This window comes from Oryctolagus cuniculus, chromosome 2, assembly GCF_051225735.1.
Source record: "Oryctolagus cuniculus isolate XC-2025 breed Fujian yellow rabbit chromosome 2, ASM5122573v1, whole genome shotgun sequence".
Classification (NCBI taxonomy): Eukaryota; Metazoa; Chordata; class Mammalia; order Lagomorpha; family Leporidae; genus Oryctolagus; species Oryctolagus cuniculus.
This window is the reverse complement of record NC_142868.1, coordinates 45,557,854-45,585,691: the sequence shown is the minus strand read 5'-3', so window position 1 is coordinate 45,585,691 and position 27,838 is coordinate 45,557,854. Positions and strand designations below refer to the sequence as shown.

The following is a 27,838-nucleotide window of genomic DNA, read 5'->3' as shown; positions in this document are numbered from 1 at the left end:
AGGAATGGAATGATGAACAAGGAAATTGTTAAATGTGTGGATAAATCTAAACATGCATGAATTCTGTTATTGAGAGCATAGTACTGAGAGGATAAAAATAAGGTGCAGTTAAATAGTAGGCAATAATGACATATAATGAAGATAGGTTACTATAAGTAGTATTAGTCAATTCTAGATTTAAATAAACAAGTCAAGAATGCTACCTTTTAAAGGTAATCACTAACAAAGATATATTGAATATAGTTGTCATTTGATATCTGTGTGGACGGAGTCTAGGGGAGGGATTGCTGTGAGATCCCCCTCTCCTCCCGTGGATACCAGCATCCACAGATGTTCAAGTCTCTTATAAAATGGCATAGTGTTTGTATGTAACCTACACACATCCTTCTGTGTACTTTAAATCATCTCTAGATAACTTATAATACTACATTCGTCTTTCTGTTAGTAGTATAGCAGAATGTAGAAAATAAATAATATATAAATGTATTTCACCCAGTTTTAGGTGAAAATCTAAAAAGCCTAGCATCAGTTCTCATGATGGCCCCGTTGGCTGTGTCACCTCATGGCAGATGGTATTATCACAAGAGTGCAAGTGAGAAGAAGAGATCATATGGCAAGACAGGAAGAAAGGGAAGGGGCCAGGCCACAACCTCCCTCTGGGGAGAGCTAATTCCTAAGAGCTAAGAGCTACCTTAGTTGTTTCCAAGAACAACACCTCCAGTGACACCAGTGAGGCTCCATCCATTAAAAGTTCTGCTGCCTTGTGCCTTGTCACCCACCCTCCCCTCCCTTCTCCCCTTTTTCCTCACCATCTCAACTCTCTGCCTTTTAAATAAACAAATCTTTAAAGATTTTTTTTTAAATTTTAAAATGGCAAATGTTGTTCTAGTGTGTTTTAACAAAACACACAAAAAATTTAAAAGCTGGTGGTTAACAATACCCAATCAAAATAAACTTTAAGGTATAAGTATTTATAGGGAAAGTAAGGGTCTCTGCATAATTGCATTTATTCAAGCTGACAGAAAAAGGTGTGCCATGGGACCTGTGGCGCCAGCATCCCATATGGGCTCTGGGTTCTAATCCCGATTGCTCCTCTTCCAGTCCAGCTCTCTGCTGTGGCCTGGGAGGGCAGTGGAGGATGCCACTCTGAGACCAGGAAGAAGTACCTGACTCCTGACTTCAGATCGGCACAGCACTGGCCTTAGTGTCCATTTGGGGAGTGAATGAATGGAAGGAAGACCTCTCTCCCTCTCTCCCTCTCTCCCTCTCTCCCTCTCTCCCTCTCTCCCTCTCTCCCTCTCTCCCTCTCTCCCTCTCTCCCTCTCTCCCTCTCTCCCTCTCTCCCTCTCTCCCTCTCTCCCTCTCTCCCTCTCTCCCTCTCTCCCTCTCCCCATCTCCCCATCTCCCCATCTCCCCATCTCTACCTGTCAAATAAATAAATAAATTTAAAAAAAGAAAAAGGTGTATCTGCTTTAGGAAAATTACATCTCTTTCAGTTTTTATGATTCTTTTAAACTCAATATCCAGCATACAATATCAAATTATAAGATTGCAAAGAAGTAGGAAGTTATGACCATAGTCAAGGGAAAAAAAATCAAATCCACAAGTGGTACAGTTGTTAGATAAGAAATTTAAGTCTTATTAGTATATTAAAGAAGATAGGAAAAAAATGGATATAGAATTTCAGTTACAAAGTGGAATCTTCTGTAATGGACATTCTATCTCTGAAAAATACAATACCTCAAATTAAGAATTTATTGGGTAGAATTAACAGTAGAAGGCATATGACATGAGAATGGATCAGTGAACTGAAAGACAAATCAATTGCGGTCACTGAAGCTGAAGCACTATTAGATGAGATACAAATATTGATTTAGAGGATAATCAGTGGAGAGCATAAGGTTAAGCACTGTAGTTTATTGTGAGCCAGAACTAGGGTGAAGGTAGTAGAATGAAAGGAAGGGATAGATGTAAACATTATTATAAACTATATTATTATTATAAGTACATTAGTACTGGGGCCGGCGCCGTGGCTCACTTGGTTAATCTTCTGCCTGCAGCACCAGCATCCCATATGGGCGCCGGGTTCTAGTCCCAGTTGTTCCTCTTCCAGTCCAGCTCTCTTCTGTGACCTGGGAAGGCAGTGGAGGATGGCCCAGGTACTTGGGCTCCTGTACTCCCATGGGAGACTGGGAGGAAGCGCCTGGCTCCTGGCTTTGGATCAGCGCAGTGCCGGCTGTGGCAGCCATTTGAGGGTGAACCAATGGAAGGAAGACCTTTCTCTCTATCTCTCTCACTGTCTAACTCTATCTGTCAAATAAATTTTTTTAAAAAAAGTACATTATTACCGTAATTATTTTTCAGAAAGGAGTTGGTAAGGCTTAGCAGGAAATCAGATGCAGGTGGATGTAGATGGAGGAATTAGAAATAACTCCAAGGCTTATACTAATAGCCTAATTTATGCCAGATACTGCACAGTATATTTTTTATTTATTATCTTTGGTTTTAATCTTTTTGAGGATTTATTTATTTATTTGAGAGGCAGAATTACAGAGAGAAGGCAAGACTGAGAGAAAGGCCTCCCATCCACTGGTTTACTCCCCAAATGGCCTGCAGTGGCCACAGCTGAGCCTATCTGAAGCCAGGAGCCAGAAACTTCTTTTGGGTTTCCCATGTGGGTGCAGGGGCCCAAGCAATTGGCCATTTTCTTCCTCCTTCCCAGGCCATAGCAGAGAGCTAGATTGGAAGAAGAACAGCCAAGACTCCAGTTCCCATATGGGATGCTCACACCCTAGTTGCAGGCTTGGCCCCCTATGATTTTAATTTAAAAATGAGTGTTTGTAGCAGGAATGTTATATTTGTACTGATGAAAAACCATCTCAGAATGGTAGAGTGACCATTGTCTAACAGCCAACAAAGTGGGAGTTGATTCAGATCTGGCTAACTCTGAAAGCTGTACCTTTCTAACTTGTAAGACTGGAAGAATAGGCTGGCGCCGTGGCTCAATAGGCTATTCCTCTGCCTGCGGCACCGGCACACCGGGTTCTAGTCCCGGTCGGGGCGCCGGATTCTGTCCCGGATGCCCCTCTTCCAGGCCAGCTCTCTGCTGTGGCCCGGGAGTGCAGTGGAGGATGGCCCAAGTGCTTGGGCCCTGCACCCGCATGGGAGACCAGGAGAAGCACCTGGCTCCTGGCTTCGGATCAGCGTGGTGCGCCGGCCGCAGCAGCCATTGGGGGGTGAACCAATGGAAAAAGGAAGACCTTTCTCTCTCTCACTGCCACTCTGCCTGTCCAAAAAAAAAAAAAAAAAAAAAAAAAAGGAAGAATACATTACTATGAGTAGAACTAAATGTCATTGGAAAGAAGTATTTGGAGGTGTGAGGTAACCGTGATATATCGTAGGATAGATAATCTGTGAAGGAGTTGGGATACTTGGTTACTAGACTGGAACAGTAGCTTTGGGGGTTGCCAAGTGGTGGGTGATGGCTGAAGCCTTTCGAGTGGTTGGATCCATTATTTTGAGAGTCTTGGGGAACCTTTGTTGTAAGAGGTAGGAGGAAGATGGGGTGCCTGCAAAGCAGAAACAAAGAATGAGTCAGAGAAATAGGTAGAGCATCAAAACACTTCAGTTACATGGAAACCAAGGGAAGACCTGAAAAACTGTAGGTTGCGGAAGAGATCAGTGACATGATATAATTCATTTAATTGATAAATGTTTGTAGAGTACTGAAAGTATGCCAGACACTGTGCTGGGTGACCATGATAAAGCTATGATCCAGATAAGGTGCCTGCTCTGGAGGGTTAGGTTTTGTTGGAGAAGGTAGATAATAATTAACAAATGGAAAGATATAATGAAGGAAATCAATAGGTCCAATGTCAGAAAGTATTAGGGGTGAGAAAGGCTACTTGAAATGGGAATGTCAAAAAAGGCAGACCCCAAGGGTGCAAAACAATCAATCTGGAAAAAGCCTGGGGAAGAACATTTCACACAACAGAAAAGCTGATATGAAGCTTCCAAGGCAGTGAAGGGCTTGGTGTGGGTAAGGAATTGAAAGGAAGCCAGCGCAGCTAAAGTTTCACCAGCCAGGGGAGCAGTGGTTGCAAGTGAGAGAAGACAGGTTGTTAGGGCTAGTTAGGGAGGGCCTGGCGGGGAGATGCAGTCATTCGTGTTTTTAACAAGATGTTCTGGACTGCTGTGTATGGAATGCGTGGTAGGGGCAGGAACAGAAGCAGGCTGACAAGTTAACTGCTATCGTGGTTGACGAAAAATATGACATATACTATATTTGGCATAAAACTCTTTGGAGATTGCATCTTATCAGTATTTTAATGGCATTTCTTCCTTTTTTTTTTTTTTTTGGATTTTTTTTTTTTTTTTTTTGACAGGCAGAGTAGACAGTGAGAGAGAGAGAGAGAAAGAAAGGTCTTCCTTTGCCGTTGGTTCACCCTCCAATGGCCGCCGCGGCTGGTGCGATGCGGCCGGCGCACCGCGCTGATCCGATGGCAGGAGCCAGGTGCTTCTCCTGGTCTCCCATGGGGTGCAGGGCCCAAGTACTTGGGCCATCCTCCACTGCACTCCCTGGCCACAGCAGAGAGATGGCCTGGAAGAGGGGCAACCAGGACAGAATCCGGTGCCCTGACGGGGACTAGAACCCGGTGTGCTGGCGCCGCAAGGCGGAGGATTAGCCTAGTGAGCCACGGCGCTGGCCAATGGCATTTATTTCTAAATCCTAATACTCATTGTCATTTTCTAGAGAATGATGGAAGAGATTCTGAGAGTTTTCCTTTTGTGTTTGAAATAATTAAGTGAGCAGCTTAGTAAGGAAAGTTCCTACTGCTGGACATTAATGACACTTTGTTTTATTCCAGTAAAAGATTTTTGGTGGACTTTTCTTATGAATCATTGTTGAATTATTGGTGTCCATGAAAACCTTTGTTTTTGTTGCTATGTCTGCTAATATATGTGGTTAGTGCTAGAAATACTAGACTAAGTGTGGTCAACCACCAAATGACTTTTTTTTTAAGATTTATTTATTTGCGAGGCAGAGTTACAGAGAGAGAGAGCATGTGAGATCTGCCATCTGACACTTCACTCCCAACGTGGCTGCAATGGCTGGAGCTGGGCTGATCCGAAGCCGGGAGCCAGGAGCTTCCTCCAGGTCTCCCATGTGGGTGCAAGGGTCCAAATACTTGGGCCATCTTCTACTGCTTTCCTAGGCTACCAGCAGGGAGCGGGATTGGAAGTGGAGCAGCTGGGACTTGAATCTGTGCTCTTATGGGATGATGGTGCAGCCTGTGGTGGCCTTACCTACTACACTGCAATGCCAAATGACTTTGTTTTGTTTTGTTTTTAAAGATTTATTTATTTATTTAAAAGGCAGAGTTACAGAGAGGCAGAGGCAGAGAGAGAGAGGGAGAGAAGACCTTCCATCCACTGGTTCATTCCCCATATGGTTCACTCCATATGGCCACAATGGCTGGAGCTGGGCCAGTCCGGAGCCAGGAGCTTCTTCTAGGTGTCCTAGGTGGGTGCAGGGGCCCAAGGACTTGGGCCATGTTCTACTGCTTTCCCAGGCCATAGCAGAGAGCTAGATTGGAAGTGGAGCAGCTGGGACTAGTACCGGCGCCCATATGGGATGCTGGCACTGGAGGCAGTGGCTTTACCTGCTACACCACACCACCACCCCACCCCAAATGAATTTTAAAAATATTTTGTTCATAATATGTGTGTGATTTTTTTTTTTTAGTAGGAGAGATTTCAAATAAAGGCAAAAGCAGAGAGCACGAATCACCATGTATACCCATCATTTAATGTCAGCATCAGTTAGTTTATGGCTGATTTTGGTTCATCTGTACTTCAGATATTCCTCATCTCCCACATTCTGCTTCTTTTTGGGGCAGATTCTGGGTACATCATTTATTTCATCCAAAGGTATCTAGGTAAATACTTTAAAAAGGTAAAGGCTTTTCCACGTTTTGATGTTTCATTTTATCCCCTCATAGAACATCAAATAGGTACCATGTCTGGATGGTTTACATGTGAAAGTCTCAGTTTACATACCTACTGTCCTAGCGTATTTATTAATGGTACCTTTTTCACTTAGAAGCATGTCTGTGTTTAGACAGTAAGTTCTATGGCCACCCCATAAATGTGAAAAAAGTGCTTTCATAGGGCATGTGTAAATGAATTCATTAGTAGCACTTCTGGTATTCTAATAGTCTATCATTTTTCTATTTTCTTTTAAATCAGGAAAGCAAACCCTGGTTTCATTATTTCAAGAAATTATAGACCGGAGTAAAATGCCTCTTAAGTCAGAGAAAGGAAGGACCCTGAAATGTATGGTAAGGAAGGAGGGAATCTGCCGAAGTCTCTTGATTATGCCTGCCTTTTTTCCCCCTCCATTCCATTCTTATGATTTGAGCAGAATTGCAGAGAATATTCTTATGAAAGCAAAAAGACAGGCTTAAACATATGAATCAAAAGGTTAATGTGAATACTTTAGAAATACTGATCTATGTTCTTTGGGATATTTGGTTAACCATTAGTTACAGAAGTTTAGATTATCAAATTTAGTCTTTATCCTGATAGATTTTATTACTTTTTGTTGCCTTTATCAATTGCTCTTAAACCTTTTAGTAACACCAACTTTTTTTTTTTTTAGAGGGATGGAAGACTATCAAACCTTTGATAGATGTGCAGTTTTTTTTGTATTTATTTGAAAGGAAGAGTTACAGAGAGAGGCAGAGAGAGAGAGAGAACGAGAGAGAGAGAGAGAGAGAGAGAGAGAGAGGTTTTTCATTTGCTGATTCACTTCCCAAATGGGTGCAATGGCCAGAGCTGGCTTATCCAAAGCCAGGAGCCTGGGCCTTCTTCTGGATCTCACACATAGTTGCCAAGGCCCAAGTACCTAGGCCATTTTCTGCTGCTTTCCCAGGCCAGGGGCAGGGAGCTGGATCGGAAGTGGAGCTGCTAGACTCATGGCTTTACTCAGTATGCCGCAGTGTGGGCCCCAGTTGTGCATCTTTAATAAAGGTGGAAACTGGTGATTTGAGTGATAAACTGGTGATTTGAGTGATTATGTCTCTGTGAAGTTTAACGTATTTTTACTGCCTAGCCTGTGGCACCTTTGCTGTTTGTTTCCTTCTTATCTCTTAGGCTTAAGGAAGTTTCTTGAGGTCAAGGATTAGGATAGGTCAGGGATTCTGGATTCTCCCAGAGTTACACCCAGCATGTGTGAGATATGTTAAGAGTATGGTGATTATTCTTTGGAAGAAATGATGAACTAATTTGGGACTATTCCTTGGCACAGCATATTATGTGTTACTTCCAGATATGTTGTGTTTGAGGGAAGAGCAAGTGCAAAGCTGCTGTAGCTGTTGGTGTAAAGTCAGGGAAGACAAGAGCACTGGGATTGTTGTTTCAAGATTGATTAGCATGAAATACCCTTTGCTCTGTGCTTTGTTTTCGTAGCAACATGCACTTACCTCCATTTTAGAAGAGTAGGAAACTGAGGGATGATGTCTTATAGTACTTCTACCGCAAAGAACAGGAAGTAATGCCTCTTGTTTGTAAGTATGCTGTTCTTTCTAAAAGATCAATTTACTATTTATATTTTAAGAAGAAGCACATGATGCCTGCTAATGGGAGATAAATGAGAAGCAAACTAGGAAAAATACCTTTTTGTCTCTGGATTACTGCATCTACCTACTGGGTAAAGATCAAAAGAGTTCTCTTCAACTCTAAATTTAACAAATTGAGCTCCTCAGAGGTTTTTATTTTTGTTTGTTTTTTGGTTAAGTAGTTAAAAAAGAGACTTTTATATTAAGAATGAATATGGTTGGATTGGAAGCATTTCTCATTTACAGATGAGGTCTAGATAAGAAATTTTTAGGGCTCTACTGCTGCTCTAGATCTAGTTAAATAGGAGGGGGGTGGGGCAATGTAAATGAAAACTGTTTAGGGCATGTCCTTACCCATATATTTTTTTTTTATTAAAGTACTCATATAAAAAAAAAAAAGGCCTCTAAATTGGTCTTACGCTGCTCTGTAAGACTTACCCCAATGTCTTACCTTGTTTCATTGTAACAAGATTGAAGCATTTCCCAGAAATGTGCTAAGGCCAGGAGGGTTGTTGAATGGGGTCTTTCCAAGACTGATATGGTTCTCTTTCTTTTGCAGGCCTGTTTGTTGGCAATGACATGGATAAAAGGCTGGCATTTATTTCTGTTCTAATCAACTACTACATAACTGTGAATAGAAGCTATGCATATTTGTTGGTCAGCAAAAGCAAGGAACAAGAGCTATGGCATTTGAAAAAGTCCATCTGATTTCAGGGTATTTTTTCCAGGTTTCATCATCAGGGACTTTCTCCCTTCCATCTCAACAACAAGGTGGCACCTTTTACCATTTGATAAAGATTAAGGACATGCTCTTTGGCCAACAACCAGAACTTAAAATCTGCTGGAAGAGGGTCAGAGACCATTTCAGTTGCAGCTGAGGAAAATGAAGTTTCCGTTTTATTTGATGCCTTGCACAGGGGAGAGCACCAACTCTTGTAGCAAAGTGTAAGTGGACAAAGAGATTTAGTTTTGTGGAATAAACACTCATGGTTATGGCGAGTGACCCAACGTGATCAGAGGTGGCGAGAGCCGCAGAGGAACTCATGACAGGCTATACCATGTTGCGGAATGGGGGCGTGGGGAACGGAGGTCAGACCTGTATGCTGCGCTGGTCCAACCGTATCCGCCTCACGTGGCTCAGTTTTACGCTCTTCATTATCCTGGTTTTCTTCCCCCTCATTGCTCACTATTATCTCACCACACTGGATGAGGCTGATGAGGCAGGCAAGAGGATTTTTGGCCCACGGGCTGGTAATGAGCTCTGCGAGGTAAAGCATGTGCTGGATCTCTGTCGCATCCGCGAGTCTGTAAGTGAAGAGCTCTTACAGCTGGAAGCCAAGCGGCAAGAGCTGAACAGTGAAATCGCCAAGCTGAACCTGAAGATTGAAGCCTGTAAGAAGAGTATTGAGAATGCCAAGCAGGACCTGCTGCAGCTCAAGAATGTCATTAGCCAGACCGAACATTCCTACAAGGAGCTGATGGCCCAAAATCAGCCCAAGCTTTCTCTGCCCATCCGATTGCTCCCAGAGAAGGATGATACCGGCCTTCCCCCTCCAAAGGTCACGCGAGGGTGTCGGCTGCACAACTGTTTTGATTATTCTCGTTGCCCTCTCACCTCTGGCTTCCCAGTGTATGTGTATGACAGTGACCAGTTTGCCTTTGGCAGCTACCTGGATCCTTTAGTCAAGCAGGCTTTTCAGGCTACAGCACGAACCAACGTATATGTTACAGAAAATGCAGACATTGCCTGCCTGTATGTGATATTGGTGGGAGAAATGCAGGAGCCTGTAGTCCTGCAGCCTGCCGACCTTGAGAAGCAGTTGTATTCTCTTCCGCATTGGCGGACAGATGGACACAATCATGTCATCGTCAGTCTGTCCCGGAAATCAGACACGCAGAATTTACTGTATAACATCAGCACGGGCCGTGCCATGGTGGCCCAGTCCACCTTTTATGCTGCCCAGTACAGACCTGGCTTTGACTTGGTAGTATCGCCACTAGTCCATGCCATGTCAGAACCCAACTTCATGGAAATCCCACCACAGGTGCCCGTCAAGCGGAAATATCTCTTCACTTTCCAGGGTGAGAAGATTGAGTCCCTGAGATCCAGCCTTCAGGAGGCTCGCTCGTTTGAAGAAGAAATGGAGGGTGATCCTCCTGCTGACTATGATGATCGGATCATTGCCACGCTAAAGGCAGTCCAGGACAGTAAGCTAGATCAGGTCCTCGTAGAATTTACCTGCAAAAACCAGCCTAAGCCCAGTCTGCCTACTGAGTGGGCATTGTGTGGGGAGCGGGAGGACCGCTTAGAATTACTGAAGCTTTCCACCTTTGCCCTCATCATTACTCCTGGGGACCCTCGCTTGGTTATTTCATCTGGGTGTGCAATACGGCTCTTTGAAGCCCTGGAGGTCGGTGCTGTCCCAGTTGTGCTGGGGGAGCAAGTACAGCTTCCTTACCAAGACATGCTGCAGTGGAATGAGGCGGCCCTGGTGGTGCCCAAGCCACGGGTGACTGAGGTTCACTTCCTGTTACGAAGTCTCTCTGATAGTGATTTACTGGCTATGAGGCGCCAAGGCCGGTTTCTCTGGGAGACTTACTTCTCCACTGCTGACAGTATTTTTAACACTGTGCTGGCTATGATTCGGACTCGCATACAGATCCCAGCTGCTCCTATCCGGGAAGAGGTAGCAGCCGAGATTCCCCACCGTTCAGGCAAAGCTGCTGGAACTGACCCCAACATGGCTGACAATGGGGACCTGGACCTGGGGCCGGTAGAGACGGAGCCACCTTACGCCTCACCCAGATACCTCCGCAACTTCACTTTGACTGTCACTGACTTTTACCGCAGCTGGAACTCTGCTCCAGGGCCTTTCCATCTCTTCCCCCACACTCCCTTCGACCCTGTGTTGCCCTCAGAGGCCAAATTCTTGGGCTCAGGGACTGGATTTCGGCCTATTGGTGGTGGAGCTGGGGGTTCTGGCAAGGAGTTTCAGGCAGCGCTTGGAGGCAATGTGCCACGAGAGCAGTTCACGGTAGTGATGTTGACTTACGAGCGAGAGGAAGTGCTTATGAACTCCTTAGAGAGACTCAATGGCCTTCCTTACCTGAACAAGGTAGTGGTGGTGTGGAATTCTCCCAAGCTGCCATCAGAGGACCTTCTGTGGCCTGACATTGGCGTCCCCATCATGGTAATAAAAGAATGTGCTTTACTGCATGGAACAGTATTTTAATTCCTTTCCCACCTTTCTTTACTTAGCTCTTCTTTTAGTAGAAAGGAATTTGCTTAAACTGTTTTCTAAACCTTTTCTCCATGAGGTTTCTGCTTGTTATTTTTTCAGGCCTTGCCAGTTCCATTGCTGCTGCTCCTTTTGTTGGTCTCCTGAGATCCACTAAAGCTGGAGTTGATACTGGACTCATGAGAATTTACAAAACCCTTTCAGTTTTCATCCAAGTCCTAACAAAGTCGATGATGATGATAAGTGATGGGAAAGCTAGTTTATGATTTAGGCACTGTTACTAGCATTATGTGACTTATCTTATTATCACTGTTTCTTCACTTTATATCTGTGGAAACTGAGGCTTAGAAAGGTTAATTAATTTGCTCCAGGTCACGGTAAGTAATGGAGGAGCTGAGCGTTAGTAGGTCTGATTCCAGGAGCTGGAGTTTTAATCATTCCCCCAAAGGATTTGAGAAGACCTGTGTCCTATACTTGGATATTATAGAAGCTTTTTTTGAAGACTAGAATTGGGGTTTGATAATTGGGAGTTGGAGATTCTGAACCTTCTTTTCTAGATTGTCTTGCAGGTTCTTCTCATTCTTTATTTCTTTATTTATTTTTTGACAGGCAGAGTGGACAGTGAGAGAGAGAGACAGAGAGAAAGGTCTTCCTTTTGCCACTGGTTCATCCTCCAATGGCCGCCGCGGCCGGCGCATCGCGCTGATCCGAAGGCAGGAGCCAGGTACTCATCCTGGTCTCCCATGGGGTGCAGGGCCCAAGGACCTGGGCCATCCTCCACTGCATTCCCTGGCCACAGCAGAGAGCTGGCCTGGAAGAGGGGCAACCGGGACAGAATCCGGCGCCCCGACCGGGACTAGAATCCCGTGTGCCGGCGCCGCAAGGCGGAGGATTAGCCTAGTGAGCCGCGGCGCTGGCTCATTCTTTATTATATCTATCATGGTTAAGTGCTATATTTTACAGGAACGACAATAACTAAAAATACAGGATAGGACATTTCTTTCTGAGGACTTTGTGTATCCACCTGCTGACTTAAACTTGGCAATCTAGAAGAAAGATGGCAGCCATCTCTCTTAAACATGAGGCTTTAGAGCAAGTCTTAAGCAAATTGCCAACTACTTAACCTGCAGTATAGGTAGTTTTCAGAAAAAGGAAGCAAAGAATGGCAAGAAAGGTCTGTGCATTGCTGGAAGATTGCTTAAGAAAATTAGTAGTTTGTAGGGAAGGTTTGTCTGGAAGGGGAATATTTCAGCTACTCAGTTCCAAAAAATTTAGTTCATTGCTGAATTACTTCATTTGCAATATCTACTAAGTAGTAGCATGATATGATAGAAAAAGTGATTTTGAACCGATGTAGTCCTGGGGTAAAGTAATTGTTTTGCCATCTTTGGTTGGCTACTTAACTTCTTTGACCTGCCTTCTAGGAAAATGGCACTAATTATAATACATCTCAGAATACTTTTTCCACCTAAATTCAGACATCCCCTATTATGTTATGGTTAACAGGTCTTTACAAAATGAGCAGCAAGCAAACTCCCAGATTCTAGTCCCTCAGGGAAAAGTGACTTAAAATCAGCATATTAGCTAAATGAATCAACTCTGGAGCCTCTCTGCCATTTCAGAAAATGCTGGCCTGTTTGTACTTATGCTCAGGTTCTCAAATAAGCAGTAGTTGTAAATACCAAATCTCTGTGGGCTGTGAAATCTGGTGAGCCTGAGCCATTTAGGTGGAGAAGCATTGTGTTAGGGGTACCTGATAGAACCCACATATTAAATTTTATCATTGCCTTTTTTTTTTTTTTTTTTTTTTTTTAACAGGCAGAGTGGACAGTGAGAGAGAGAGACAGAGAGAAAAGTCTTTCTTTTCCATTGGTTCACCCCCCAGTGGCTGCTGCGGCCGGCGCACCGCGCTGATCCGAAGCCAGGAGCCAGGTGCTTCTCCTGGTCTCCCATGTGGGTGCAGGGCCCAAGCACTTGGGCCATCCTCCACTGCCCTCCTGGGCCACAGCAGAGAGCTGGACTGGAAGAGGAGCAACCGGGACAGATCCGGCGCCCCGACCGGGACTAGAACGCGGTGTGCCGGCGCCGCAAGGTGGAGGATTAGCCTAGTGAGCCGTGGCGCCGGCCAATTGCTTTCTAATAATTATTTGCATAACTAAGGGATCTGGCTTAGAGTGAAGGTGGTGTTTATTGGGATTTTCCTTAGGTAAGTCCTGTGCTCTATGTGGAGGGAATTTCAGCTTGAATAGGACAGTTGCTGGCAAGGAAACAGGGTCTTCAGCGGTGGGAGAGGCTCCACCAGTTAAAGTGAGCTCTCTCAAAGCTGTAGGACTACCGAACAGAGAGATCTGCTCTCTTTCTCTCTGTTTCTTCCCTTTTTTATTAACAGTTGAGTCTGTGTCTTTAGCTCCTGGAGCACAACAACAAAGATAACTAATGGAAGTGAGATGGAGAATTTATTGTGCCAAGGGATTTGTGGTCTGGTGTTTTGGAAAACTACCCCCCTAGATTGGAGCCCATACTTGTCACAACAGCTTAAAGATGTTCCATTGTTTCCAGACCTCTATGGTTTCTGATGGTATGTCAGTGTTTTTTTTTTTTTTTCCTGTTTTGTTTTTTTCTTCAGATTTTTACTTTCGTATATGAAATGTGTGATTTTCTTTGGCTGCTTGCAAGGTGTTTTCTTCTTTGTTTTTCAGTAGTTTGTCTAGTATATGCCTTGGCATAATTTTCTTTGATTTTTGTTTTAGTAGCCAGTTACTTTGGTTGCACTCGAACTGAAGGTTCTGTCTCTGAAATGACAACACGAATGTTGTTGGGTTGGTTTGTATTTAGCTAGTTTGCTGACAGACGACACCAAACATGCATGTTTTAGGAGTGAGCCAGAGACTGGGCAGTTTACACATAAAATCTGGAGCTCTGCTCTTCTGGCTCTCTCCTGTCTGGAATTTCCCTCCTCCTTTCCAGAGGAAGGGTTGCTCCAAACTCTTTACTCTTATTCTCCAGGCCAGAAAGACTGGGTTTTATATGAGAATTTCAGCCGTCCTTCTGCGTGCCAGTTCTGGCCTGCTCTCCAGGGTAAAAGCAACAGAAACTCTTCCTGTAGCAGTAATTCTCTCCCTGTACTTTTATTTATTTATTTTTTTAATTTCTGTCCAGAGTTGATCATCATCTGTAGGAGAACTGAGTATGGTAGGTGCTGACTCAGCCCTCCTGGAAGCAGAAACCTTCAAGCTGTCCCTTTTTGATACAGAGACCCACAAAAAATTAGATTTGTGTTACTGCTTTATTCTGACCAGTTTACTTATCTTCCTTATTTGTGCTTTATATTTGGGATGATATGAGGGCTTTTTTTTTTTTTTTTTTTTTTTTAAAACAGGCAGAGTAGTGAGAGAGAGAGACAGAGAAAGGTCTTCCTTTTTCCATTGGTTCACCCCCCAAGTGGCTGCTATGGCCGTTGCAGCCAGTGCACTGTGCCAATCTGAAGCCAGGAGCCAGGTGCTTCCTCCTGGTGTCCCTTGTGGGTGCAGGGCCCAAGCACTTGGGCCATCCTCCACTGCACTCCCTGGCCACAGCAGAGAGCTGGCCTGGAAGAGGAGCAACCGGGACAGAATCCGGCACCCCAACTGGGACTAGAACCCAGGTTTCTGGCGCTACAGGCGGAGGATTAGCTTATTGAGCCGCGGCACTGGCCCGATATGAGGGCATTTTAAAAAGTTCATGGAAAATGTAATGAAAACATAACATGCATTTTCCATGGATACTTTGTAGTAATAAATAGGACCTTTTTAGAGCATTTTGTGGAAATGATAATGCAATATTTATCCTTTTTGAGTTTTAATACTTGGGCTGTTAAGAAAAGGACATCTTTGAGTTGTTAACAGTGTAGTTCAGCTCAAAACAGTGCTCAGCCTCATCCTGCCTACTCATTTCTAAGTCTTTTGACATCTACTCTTGGAGTCTTAATTTTACATTCTCTTCTCCATAAAGGGTACAGCTAATTTACACGGTGTGCCTGGGAAGGGCTCTTTGAAGAGGTGACTTTTGAGCAGAAACTTGCTTCAAGTGAGAGAATGGACCGTCTAACTTCTGAGGAATATGGAGGGAACAGCAAGTTTGAGCAGCAACACCCAGTGCACCTAGTAGAGGAGTTGATGAGGAGAGTTTGAAAGGAAAGCAGCCAGGGTCCAAGCACGCAGACTGTAGACACTGTGGTGGAGAGTCTAGGTTTTCTCCTCTGTATGTTCAGAGGTCATCGTGGGGTCCTGAGCAGGGGCATCACATGATATGTGGTCCTGTGGGGAAAGGGCTACATAGCCTAGGTGAAGGTTGAGGGTGGCTTGGAATGGGGCAGTGGTGGTAGAGATGGTGATTTCAGAGATAAGCATATAACATGTCCTTAGTGGATGCCAGGCTCTCTGAGGGAGTGGTAAGGAAGGGCCAGAATGCACCATTTTTTCCAAATGAAAACTCTGGAGCTAGGATATTATTTTTTACTGCCCCTTTCTCTCCATTCCAACTTTGATATTAAAATTGAATAAGAAAGTTCTGTTTTGGAAACTTAAATGTCACACCTTTTTTTTTTTTTATAAACTTTTAAGTAAAATTAGATTACTTAAATGTAATTTTTTAAAGATTTTATTTATTTTACTTGAAAGAGTTAGAGAGAGAGGAGACACATACACACACACACACACACACACACACACAGAGAGAGAGAGAGAGAGAGAGGTCCTCCATCCAATGGTTCACTTCCCAATTGGCTGCAACGGCCGGAGCTGTGCCAATCCAAAGCCAGGAGCCAGGAGCTTCTTCCAGGTCTCTCACGTGGGTGCAGGGGTCCAAGACTTGGGCCATCTTCCACTGCTTTCCCACGCCATAACAAAGAGCCAGATTGGAAGAGGAGCAGCCGGGTCTTGAACCTGTGCCCATATGGGATGCTGGCACTGCAGGCCAGGGCATTAATGGCGCCGGCCCTTTAATGTAATTTTAATAGTGTTTTCCCAGTAGTCTGTTAGGGAAAAGGAGAGAACACAGATGGGAAGCTGCCTTGGTAGTCTGCTCATGGCATCATGAATTTTCCAACTTGGGACTCTGCCTTTCAGGCTGTTGGAAGACTTGACCTTGGGCAGAGGAGAGATCATTCTAAAGCCCTGCTTCTCAGAAAGTTGGTAAGTTGGGACCTGTGTTGTGGTATAGTGGGTTAAGCTGCTGGCATCCTATATGAGTGCTGGTTTGAGTCCAGGCTGCTCCACTTCTGATCCAGTCCCCTGCTAATACACCTGGGAAAGCAGTAGAAGATGGCCCAACTACTTGAGATCCTGCTACCCACTTGGGAGACCTGGATGGAGTTTCAGGTTCCTGGCTGTGGCCTGGCCCAGCCTTGGTGGTTGTGGTCATTTGGGGAGAACCAGTGCATGGAAGATGGCTGTCTCTTCTTTCTCTGTAATTCTGCCTTTCAAATAAATACATCTTTAAAAAAAGTAAAGTTGATAAGCTTGGTTTTTAAAATCATACCTTTATTTTTTCCAAAGATTTATTTATTTGAAAGAGTTACACAGGGGTGGGAGGGAGAGCGAGAGAGCGAGCAAGAGAGCACAAGTGTACAAACTTCCATCCACTGGTTCACTCCCCAGATGGCCACAATGGCCAGGGCTGAGCCAGATCAAAGCCAGGATCCAGGAGCTTCTTCTGGGTCTCCTACATGGGGGCAGGGGCCCAAATACTTGGGCCATCCTCTACTGCCTTTCCCAGGCCATTAGCAGGGAGCTGGATGAGAAATGGAACAGCTGGAACATAATTGGCACCCATTATGGGATACCAGTGTCATAGGAGGTGGCTTTACCCACCCTGCCATAATGCCAGTCCCTGATCTTTCTATCATCCTTCAGATGATGATTTCATAAAGTTGTGAATTCTAGGTAAAGCTAACAGGAAAAACCTTGTCCAGCTTCTGAAGTCCAAGACCAAGCAAAATCTGACAGGCTTTGCTAGGTATTGGTGTATCTGGGTGATTTGGACTTTTGACAGTATTTACTAACTCGGTGGCTATCACCGTGGTTTTCTCTTTCTGTTTGTGAATGGACTGCAAGGTTGCAAAGGAAAATCATATAAAACAAAGCTATAAAAAATCAGATGGCCGGCGCGGTGGCTCAATAGGCTAATCCTCCGCCTGCAACACCGGCACACTGGGTTCTAGTCCCAGTTGGGGCTCCAGATTCTGTCCCGGTTGCTCCTCTTCCAGTCCAGCTCTCTGCTGTGGCCTGGGAGTGTAGTGGAGGATGGCCCAAGTGCTTGGGCCCTGCACCCACATGGGAGACCAGGAGAAGCACCTGGCTCCTGGCTTCGGATCAGCGTGGTGTGCTGGTCGCAGCGCACCGGCCGCAGCAGCCATTGGGGGGTGAACCAACAGAAAAAGGAAGATCTTTCTCTCTGTCTCTCTCTCACTGTCCACTCTGCCTGTCCAAAAAAAAAAAAAAAAAAAAAAATCAGAAATCAGTAGCAAAAATGATAGAAATTTAAAGGAATTGCAAAAAAGTCATGTTGTGCAAGTAATTTACTAATTGTGGTACATCAATTCTTTTTTTAAAACTTATTTGAAAGGGAAAGTTAGGGAGGGAGAGAGCGAGAGATATCGAGAGATCAAGAGATCTGTCTGTGGGTTCACTCCCCAGATGGCTGCAATGGCTAGGCCTGGGCCAGGCTGAATCCAAGAGCCCAGAGCTGCTTCTAGGTCTCCCACATTGGTATGCAGGCTTAAGCACTTGGGCCATCTTCCACTGCTTTCCTTGGTGCATTAGCAAGTAGCTGGATGGGAACTGGAGCAGCTGAACTCTAAGCAGTGCCCACGTGGGATGCTGGGGTCTCAGCTGTGGTATAAGCTACTATTGCCAAAATCCTGGCCCTGTCACATCAATTCTTTAAGTTATATCTCCCTGTCTCTCTCTCTCTCTCTTTTTTTTTTAAAGGTTTATTTTTATTAATTTGAAAGGAGGAGTGATATGGAGAGCAGAGATCTTCCATCTCCTGGCTCATTCCCCAAATGACTGCAACAGCCAGGGCTGGGCCAGGCCAAAGCCAGGAGCCAGGAGCTCCATCTGGGTGTCCCATGTGGATGGCAGGGGCTCAAGTACTTGAGCCATCTTCTGCTTTTCCAGGTGTGTTGGCAGAGAGCTGGAAGTGGAGCACCTGGGACTCGAACTGGTGCTCTGATGCGGGATGCCAGCAGTGGCTTAACCCAGTATACCAAAATGTGGGACCCTCTGATAAACTCTCGACTACTTCGAAGTGAAGAATCTGGGGCTGTAAGAATTTCAGGTCATGTGGTTCATTAATACCTAACTATGACTGGGTTTCAGGACTTTTGACCATAATTCAGTGTTTGTTTATTTTTTACCAAGTCAGAAATTCTTGGAAAGGCACAAACTTGTTTCTAAATAAATAATAAGTTACATATTTAGATATGACTAAATGTGTCAAAATTAAAATATATGTATAAAATATATATGTAAAACATATCACAAACTAGGAAGGGGCTGTGCCAATCTCATATGATAATGGCAACAATTTCTCAGCATTTTCAATGTGCCGTATATGGTTTTCATGTGCTTTGATGCTGACTCTCACTTAAGCTATTTTACATGTAGTTTCATAGAGATCAGTGGCAACTTTTATAAATTAAAACAGGCTGTCTCAAAAGTTAAAGCAGGCCGGCGCCGCGGCTCAATAGGCTAATCCTCCGCCTAGCGGCGCCGGCACACCGGGTTCTAGTCCCGGTCGGGGCGCCGGATTCTGTCCCGGTTGCCCCTCTTCCAGGCCAGCCCTCTGCTGTGGCCAGGGAGTGCAGTGGAGGATGGCCCAGGTGCTTGGGCCCTGCACCCCATGGGAGACCAGGAAAAACACCTGGCTCCTGGCTCCTGCCATCGGATCAGCGCGGTGCGCTGGCCGCAGCGCGCCGGCCGCGGCGGCCATTGGAGGGTGAACCAACGGCAAAGGAAGACCTTTCTCTCTGTCTCTCTCTCTCACTGTCCACTCTGCCTGTCAAAAAAAAAATAAAAAAAAATAAAAAAAAAAAAAGTTAAAGCATACACCATTTTTAAAATACCGCAGTAGGCCCATATTTGGAGTTAAAAATGGAAAACTTGATTCACCATCTTACTTTCTTATTCCTTTCCATTCCTCCTTGGTGTTTTCTAGTTTTTGCCCCCACCACTTGATATTTATTGAATGACCAAGAATCCGTAGAGTAACCTAGAGGTTGAAATGCTGCTGCTTTTTTCCAGTGTCCTCTCTGCCACTCACCTTTTCACCCACTCACCTCAAGCGTTGTCTCACTCTTGATGGAGGCACATATGACTGTGTGCCTCATCTGGTACTTCCTTTTTTGATTTCCAAGCTCTAAGTTAGAGGAGGGCGGTGATGGGAGACTAAAGTTAGTTGTCATTTCCCTTTCTGGCCTGTATGACATAGGTTTGATGTACATTCATTTTCAGGTATGGATTCATGACAGAAGTACATCATGCGTGTGTACATATTGTTGGAGGCTGAAGGTTGTTGGGCTTGGCTGGGCCAAGTGCAATCTAAAAGAGAAAAAGGACATTTAAGTGTGTTTAAGTTGCTAAATTTAGTGGTGATGGGATTCTAGGCCTTTGCTGTCCTGTTCCATTGTGATGAGAAGAAAGGTCTGATGAGAGAAGTCAACACTTTGATGTGTGATGGTAAAACAGAAAAACTAGTGAGGTATTGTAAGGGAGCACTGTATGTGAAATAGGAAAAATGAATGGTAGTGAGCTCCTCACTTGATTGTTAGAGGTTGATGGACTTTTTGCTATCGAAAACTACATTACATACTAAGAACTTTCCTGATTACTTCCTAGTGATATCATTTTTTAATATTATAAAATATATTGGATGTTTAAATGTGGTTCTGATCTGTAAACTTCCCAAGTCTTTAGTCCATATTCTGCGAATAGAATGACAGGACTAAGTTGTGTTTCATTTTTGTCTCATTCATTGTTTATGAAATCTTTGGAGAACATCTATATGTCAAGCACTATTCTCAGTTCATCTGGTCAGTATCATACTAGTAATTAAAGCAATAATTTGAAAGTCTTCACAAGTTACCAAAGTAATCATAAAGTGTCTAATAATAGCAATACAGTATACAAGCATGGAGAAATAGCCAGTGTTATGGTGGGGAGTGTTTGCTTGTTTGAGAGATAGAAAAGACTGGGGAAGAGGGAGAGCAAGAGCACTCACATCAACTGATTGGTTCAGTGGCTGGAGCTGAGGCTGGGCCTCGTTGAAGCAGGGAGCCAGGAACTCAAGCCAAGTCTCCCAGGAACCCATCTACCTGACCTATCACCACTGCCTCTCAGACTGCATTAGCAAGAAATTAGTCAGGAGACAAAGGTCGGCTTTGAGCCTATGTACTCAAATATGGGATGTGGGCAGTCTTAATGAGCGTCTTAACTCCTAGGCCAAATGCCTGCCCTGAGAGTGTTATTTTATTTTAAAACAAAACATAAAAATGAGAATATTTCTCTCTTTTTTAATTTAAAAATTATTTATTTGAGAAATAAAAAAGGGAGGGTGACACAGAGATCTCCCATCTGCCACTTTATTCTTGATGCTTGCAGCAGTGGGGGCTTGGCCAGACTGAAGCTGGGCGCTGGGAACTCAACCTAGGCCTCCTGTGTTGGAGACAGTGATCCAAGTACTTGTACCCGGGAGCTTGTGGCTTCCTAGGGTGCTCATTTCTAGGAAGCTAAAATTGGGAGTGTAACTGGGACCTGAACCCAGGCACTGTGATATCACCCCAAGTGGTGTGTTACAAATGCTCGCCTCACGAATCTTCCCTAAATTCTTAGAGGCCTGTGGTGATCTGCGTGTCTACACTTAAGAATTTTGTCTTGTCCTTCAGCTTTTGGCACCAGCACTGATAATGGTTGATTTTCTGAGCCTTTGTCTAGCTTTAAGTATTACAGCTTTGAAGCAAAAGCATTGGAAGAAAGCCTTTACCTCTCACTCCACAGTTTTAGTTTGTATTTGGAAAGCTTTTACGGGCTGAAATGTCCTTGTGGTTATGGGGAAAAGGTGATTGTCCTTAGATAAGGAACTACAGTTATTCTGCAAAGTACCATTTGCTTTACTGTCTTCTGCGGGTTGACTTTAAATAGAGTCTTTACAGTGGCACCAGTGACATCTAGGGCCAGATAAATTTTTATTGAGAAAGGGTGTCCTGTGCCTTATGAGATTTGGTAGCAGAGTCCTACTGAACATCCTTAACATGTTGCTGTGAGCCAGGCCGGAGGGGCCCAGTGGGATGAGTGGAGGTGGTAGGTGCAGAGTGTTCCTAGAATCCCTAGTAGCAGTTCTCTTCTTGCCACTTCTTAGCCAAGTAATGGACTTGAATAAACGTCAAAAAACTGGCTGTGCAGTCTAAGCCCAAGCACAAGCAAGTCTAAGCCCAGTAAACCAAGGAGGTTTGCTGTTAAACCTCCTCTGTGACCCCACCGAAGTCTTCTAAAGAATGAGTCAAGTTCTGATTTGACTCAGTTTATTAATTGGACGGGCTCTAGGTTTCAAATCATGAGGATTTTAGTTTTTCTTATTTTTGGAGTTAGCTTGTTTATGGGATCATCAAGTTTGGCTCATAGTCACTTCAGTTTTTGCAGACAACATGGAGCTGTGTTGATCTAGCAGAGGCTGCTTATGCTAACACATGGAGTGAGTGGAGGAATTGGAATTTGAGCCCAAGCTTTTTTGATCGACTCCAGTGCCATGTTTTTTTCCTTCTGTCCCAGTGCTTCTCAAAATTTAATGTGCAAAGGAATCACCTGGGGATTGACTCAGTTGCAGGGGTGAGATGGGGCGTGGGTTACTGCAGTTCTGCATTTCTCAATTTCTTTTTATTTATTTGATTTCTTTGACACAGTTCCCACCTGAATTGCATCCTCTAAATGCTCACAATGGTCAGGGCTAGGCCAGGGCCAAGCTGGGAGCTGGAAACTCAGTGTAGGAATTCAATTCAGGTCTCCCATATGCGTGGCAAGAACCAGCTACTGGAGCCGTCACCTGCTTGCCTCCCAGGGTCTGCAGTGGCAGGAAGCTGGAGTTGGCAGCCAGAGCAGGGTATCAAACCCAGCTTCTCTGATGTGGGATGTAGGCATCCTCACTGTTAGACCATTAGCTGTACCAGTTCTGCATTTCTGACAATCTCAGGTGAAGTCTGTGCCTCTGGTCTTCAGGCCACATCTTGGTTATTCATGATCTGTATTGTGTTCTGGCATTACTAATTTTGCTATAGATAACCCTCATGGAGGTTAATTCACAACGTTGATAATCTGCACAAATTGAATTTTTCAGTGTTTTCACTTTGAGCTGTGTGTAATCACCACTGTGAATTGAGGAGGGGCTTTATTCCACTGAACTGGCAGAATCATAGTTCTGTGTTACATGAAGGCGAGGTATGTTAGGAAAGGAAAATGAATGGCCAGCGCTGTGGCTCACTAGGCTAATCCTCCACCTGTAGCGCCGGCATCCCGGGTTCTAGTCCTGGTCGGGGCACCGGATTCTGTCCCAGTTGCCCCTCTTCCAGGCCAGCTCTCTGCTATGGCCTCGGGAGCGCAGTGGAAGATGGCCCAAGTGCTTGGGCCCTGCACCCACATGGGAGACCAGGAGAAGCACCTGGCTCCTGCCTTCAGATCAGCGCCGTGTGCCGGCCGTGGCGCGCCGGCTGCAGCAGCCACTGGAGGGTGAACCAACGACAAAGGAAGACCTTTCTCTCTGTCTCTCTCTCTCACTATCCACTCTGCCTGTCAAAAAAAAAAAAAAAGGAAAATGAATGTTGTAGAGGGTTTGGTGAGAGTCTGAGTAGATGGTAGATGGCTGCTGTGTCCCTTCACTTACTGGAAAGGTGCACATTGTTTTTCACTTGAACATCTGTGAGATAGGGATGCGTCTTGCAGTAGATGACATTTTGCCATTGCTGAGCTGGCCATTTGACTCGTGCCACTTCTGGCTGGCCCCTCTCCTGCTCCATGGGGAATGGAGCCCAGCAGCTGCTGAGATGCGTACATTGCGTTGTCCTCTTCCTGCCACTCTTATTTTTCCTGACACATGCCTCAGTTCCTTCGCTCTATCACAGCTGAATCTGAGTTTAGACCATCAGCTGCCGACTTGGGCATTTTATACGGGTCTGACATGCTGTGGGCAGGATGGATTTCTATTTGTTGCTGACTGTGATCATCACCTGTTTAATGCAAGGGTAATTCAAAGAGTTTTTGGTGGGGCCGGCACCATGGCGTAGTAGGTTAATTCTCCACCTGCAGCGCTGGCATCCCATATGGGTGCCAGTTCTAGTCCCGGCTGCTGCTCTTCCAATCCAGCTCTCTGCTATAGCCTGGGAAAGCAGTAGTAGATGGCCCAAGTGCCTGGGCCCCTGCACCCTGGCTCCTGGCTTTGGATCGGCGCAGCGCCAGCTGCGGCGGCTATTTGGGGAGTGAACCAACGGAAGGAAGACCTTTCTCTCTGTCTCCTGTCTCTTCCTCTCACTGTCTGAAACTCTACCTCTCAAATAAACAAAATTTAAAAAAAAAAACAAAAAACAGAGTTTCTGGTATCTGCAGTTGCATATCTGCAACAGATTTTATCCTGAGTTGAGTTTTAACTCTTCTGAGGCTGAGACAAAATCTAAAAACACACCCCCCTCCCTATTTTTTTAAAGATTATTTATTTATTTATTTATCTGAAAGGCAGAGTTATAAAAAGAGAGAGGGGGAGTGAGGGAGAGAGAGGAAGAGGGAGAGGTCTTCTATTTGCTGGTTCACTCCCCAATTGGCTGCAACTGCCGGAGCTGCGCTGATCTGAAGCCCGGCAGCCGGGACTCGAGCCGGCGCCTATATGGGATGCTAGCACTACAGGCAGTGGCTTCACCCGCAGGCTGCAGCGCTGGCCCGAAGTGATTCTTTCTGATAAGGAGATGCAGCAGAAAGCTTCTGATCTGAGTCTCCCCTGGGAGGGTAAATTTGATGGAAGACTGAGGGAAAGGTATTTTAAACTGGAGAGACAATGCTAGTGTGGTCATGGGAGTACCTTTGAAACCTTTCAAAACTTTTAGACCTTGGATAAAATTAATTCATCATGTTAGGTAGAGGTATCCTTGGTATAAGGAAAATGGTCTGTCGAAGGTAAAATGACTCTGGCTTTCTAAAAAGACGATTACTTACAAGGTTGTGTTTGGTTTTTGAGAATTAAATGGTTGTTTCTTATTAATCGGATTAACTAGATAAAGTTAATATAAAAATAAGCTTTCAAAGCACTGACTGGTCATCACTTGTTGATAGAAGATAATTTAAAAAGGTAGAAAATTAAATCAAAAGTTAAGTTTATTTTGGCACACATTTTTTTTTCAAATAAACACCTAGTTTTTTTATAGTATATAGTTTTCATGAACTTTCAGGAGACCTTTCATAAACATGGATTTAAGTGGTTATTTTTGCACCAAAATAAACTTATATCCTCTTTACAATTTTTTAAAAAGATTATTTATTTTAAAAGTGAGAGTTAACAGAGAAAGAGGGAGACAGAGAGAGGTCTTCCATCATTTGGTTCATTCCTGAGATGGCTGCAATGGCCAGCCCTGGACCAGGCTGAAGCCAGGAGCCAGGAGCTTCATCTGGGTCTCCCAAGTGAGTGCAGGGGTCTAAACACTTGGGCCACCTTCCCCTGTTTTCCTAGGCCATCAGCAGGGAAGTAGATCAGAAGTAGAGGAGCCAGAATGTGAATGGGCACTGATATGAGATGTGGGTGTTACAGGCAGCAGATTTACTTGCTAAGCCACACGGGCACCTAAACTTACCTTTTAATTCCATTTGCCACAAACTTTTTTTCTCACAAACCGAAAAACAAGAGATCCTGTGCCCCTCTGCTGGTTCACTCTCCAAACCTGCAATTGCCTAGCCTGGGCCCACAAACTCAATCCAAGGCTCCCATGTGGATGGCAGGAACCCAGTTCCTTGAGCCATCACTTGGTACTCCCAGTGACTGCATTAGCAGGAAGCTGGGGTCACGAGCTGGAGTGTTAAACCCAGACACTTTGAAATGGGATGCAAGCCTGCTAACTGACCTTTTAACCACTAGGCCAAACTCCCACCCCTCCACACACTTTTTGAAGTACCCTTATTTTAGGTAGCAAGCTACCAGCTACGTTGTAGGTTAACTACTTATCTGAAATATAGCTTGAAATAAAATTTTTTGTTATATCTAATTCTGTTTAAGACACAAGTATCTGTTTTATGGAAAAAAAAACACTACTTTGCATATTTGGATCACTTTGAATAGATGTAGTTTGAATTTGCTGAAGACACAGAAGCTGTTTACGTAGATAAAATTTAAAGAAGGCAGTCAGCAGACATTCGGCACAGCAGTTAAGATGCTGTTGGGGACAATATTGGAATGCCTGGTTTGAGTCCCAGCTCCTCAGCTTCTGATCCAGCTCCCTGTTGCTGTGCACTCTGAGAGGCATCAGGTGATGACTCAAGTACCTAGGTGTGTCCCACACACAGGGGAGACCCATATGGAGTTCCAGGCTTCTGGGTTAGACTTGGCCCGGCCTTGGCTGTTGTGAACATTTTAGGAGCAAACCAGTAGATGGAGAGATCTTTCTCTGTCTTTTAAATAAAATAAAAATAAATTTTAAAACTAAATTTAAAATCTCTATATATACACTGAATAGTGAGCATTGTAGATAGGAATTGCAAAGGTGAAGTAATTCATCTCCATACGGTGATCTGTGGGTGTTTGTTTTGCTTTCTACCCCCAAAAATGCCTTAAAATTGGAGGTCAGAAATAACATACACGCAAGGGAATTTTGAATTTGGATTTAAAGTTTATGAGCCAGCTAGGAGATTCCAGCACTGGGAACCGACATCTCAGCTCCACTCTGCCACCTTGTGTTCTCTTGGGAAAGTTATTTTTAATGTCCGTGATTGGTATATCACGTATGTAAAAGAGTCCTTAGCTTTAGCTTGTTTCACAGGATAATTTATGAGGCAAATGAATAAAGCTTAAGGTGTGAAATCATTATACATTTGTTGAATTGTAAGAAAGTTACTTCTAGGCTGGCGCTGCGGCTCACTAGGCTAATCCTCCGCCTTGCGGTGCTGGCACACCGGGTTCTAGTCCGGTCGGGGCGCCGGATTCTGTCCCGGTTGCCCCTTTTCCAGGCCAGCTCCCTGCTGTGGCCAGGGAGTGCAGTGGAGGATGGCCCAAGTGCTTGGGCCCTGCACCCCATGGGAGACCAGGATGAGTACCTGGCTCCTGCCATCGGATCAGCGTGGTGCGCCGGCCGCAGCGCGCTGGCTGCGGCAGCCATTGGAGGGTGAACCAACGGCAAAGGAAGACCTTTCTCTCTGTCTCTCTCTCTCACTATCCACTCTGCCTGTCAAAAAATTTAAAAAAAAAAAAAAAAAAAAAAAAAAAAAAAAAAAAAGACAGTTACTTCTGAAAGGCATATGCTAGATTTTACAATTGATAGGTGATCAAAAAAAAAAAAAAAAAACAATTGATAGGTGATCAGGCAAAATTATTCACTGAACATAGCCACAGTCTCCTTTGAGCTGAAGTTTTGATCTTGCCTTCTGTAGTGCAGCATGATTTTTAGTGTGTGCTCTTTCTCTTTCAGGTGGTCCGAACTGAGAAGAACAGTTTGAACAACCGATTCTTGCCCTGGAATGAAATTGAGACAGAGGCTATCCTGTCTATTGACGATGATGCTCACCTTCGCCACGATGAGATCATGTTTGGATTTCGGTGAGGGACTACTTTGCAAGAAGGAAACGCTTGACTTTGCAAGTGGCAGAAACCAACTCAGACCTGGATTAGGCAGCAAAATGAATTTCTGCCCCTTTCTTAGAGGTAGAAAGGGGTGATGTAGGACATGGCTGGATCCAGAGTCTCAGTTGGTCTTGGAGGATTTCGTTTCTCTTGCTCTCTAGGTTCTGCTGTGCCTTGGATAGGCTCTTCCTCTGTGGCCAGGAGGATGGAATTCTTAGGTCGGTCGGACCAGGGTTGCTGCCTGCTCTTAGAACTACAAGTATAAGGAGACTTTAGAAATTCATGGAAAATAGAGTTAGTTGATTTTGGCGTAGAAAACTTTAGAATTCATGCGTCTGAGAGTTCTTCAAAAAGTTCATGAAAATAATGCATATTATAAAAAAGTTATACTTCTCAAAAATTTCTTAGTACCAAAATTTATCTTTGAATTCTGAATATCCACAAGCTTTCTGAAGTACTCTCACATACCATCCTCAAATCCAAACCTCAAGCTGTGACTGGAGACAAGGGCTAGTTCTCAAAGCAAAATTGTAGGTTTTTGTTAGAGCACTGGGAAGTGATTCCCTGGCAGCTAGAAGCAGCATACTGCTATGTGATATGTTGGGACAGTGGAATATGGCCAGAGTACTGGATCCAAAATGATTTCAAGATAGATGGGTTTAGGCCGGCGCTGCGGCTCACTTGGCTAACTCTCCTCCTGCAGCGCCAGCACCCTGAGTTCTAGTCCCGGTCTCGGCGCTGGTTCTGTCCCGGTTCCTCCTCTTCCAGTCCAGCTCTCTGCTGTGGCCCGGGAAGGCAGTGGAGGATGGCCCAAGTGCTTGGGCCCTGCACCCACATGGGAGACCAGGAGGAAGCACCTGGCTTCTGGCTTTGGATTGGTGCAGCACGCAGGCCGTGGCGGCCATTTGGGGGGTGAACCAACGGAAGGAAGACCTTTTTCTCTGTCTCGCTCTCACTCTAACTCTGCCTGTCAAAAAAAAAAAAGATAGATGGGTTTGAAGCAGAGCTCCAAGAGCGAAAAGGAGGAGGTGGTGGTGGTGTTGGCCACTGCTGCTGCTTACCATTTGTTGACCCTGTGCTGTGTGTCAGGGACTAGCTGAGTACTGTGTCCGGTTTATCTCCGTGATCCTCCATCAACTACAA

At 44.7% G+C, this 27,838-nt stretch overlaps 1 protein-coding gene across 16 annotated transcripts in view; it reads left to right on the top strand.

The window, feature by feature from the left end:
• EXTL3 (exostosin like glycosyltransferase 3) overlaps positions 1 to 27,838 on the top strand; it is a 146,828-nt gene that overhangs the window by 100,322 nt on the left and 18,668 nt on the right. For 4 of the 16 annotated variants that reach the window (XM_051842528.3, XM_051842532.3, XM_051842526.3 and 1 more), the window contains exons 2-4: positions 8,179 to 10,810; positions 15,964 to 16,029; positions 26,544 to 26,671. In XM_051842528.3, coding sequence (XP_051698488.1) covers positions 8,663 to 10,810; positions 15,964 to 16,029; positions 26,544 to 26,671 — 2,342 coding nt within the window. In that variant the 5' untranslated portion in view covers positions 8,179 to 8,662. Of the gene's footprint in view, positions 1 to 6,249; positions 6,342 to 7,470; positions 7,569 to 8,178; positions 10,811 to 15,963; positions 16,030 to 26,543; positions 26,672 to 27,838 lie in introns of all 16 variants that reach the window. The other 12 variants (XM_070068238.2, XM_070068244.2, XM_070068240.2 and 9 more) reach the window with 5 other exon arrangements.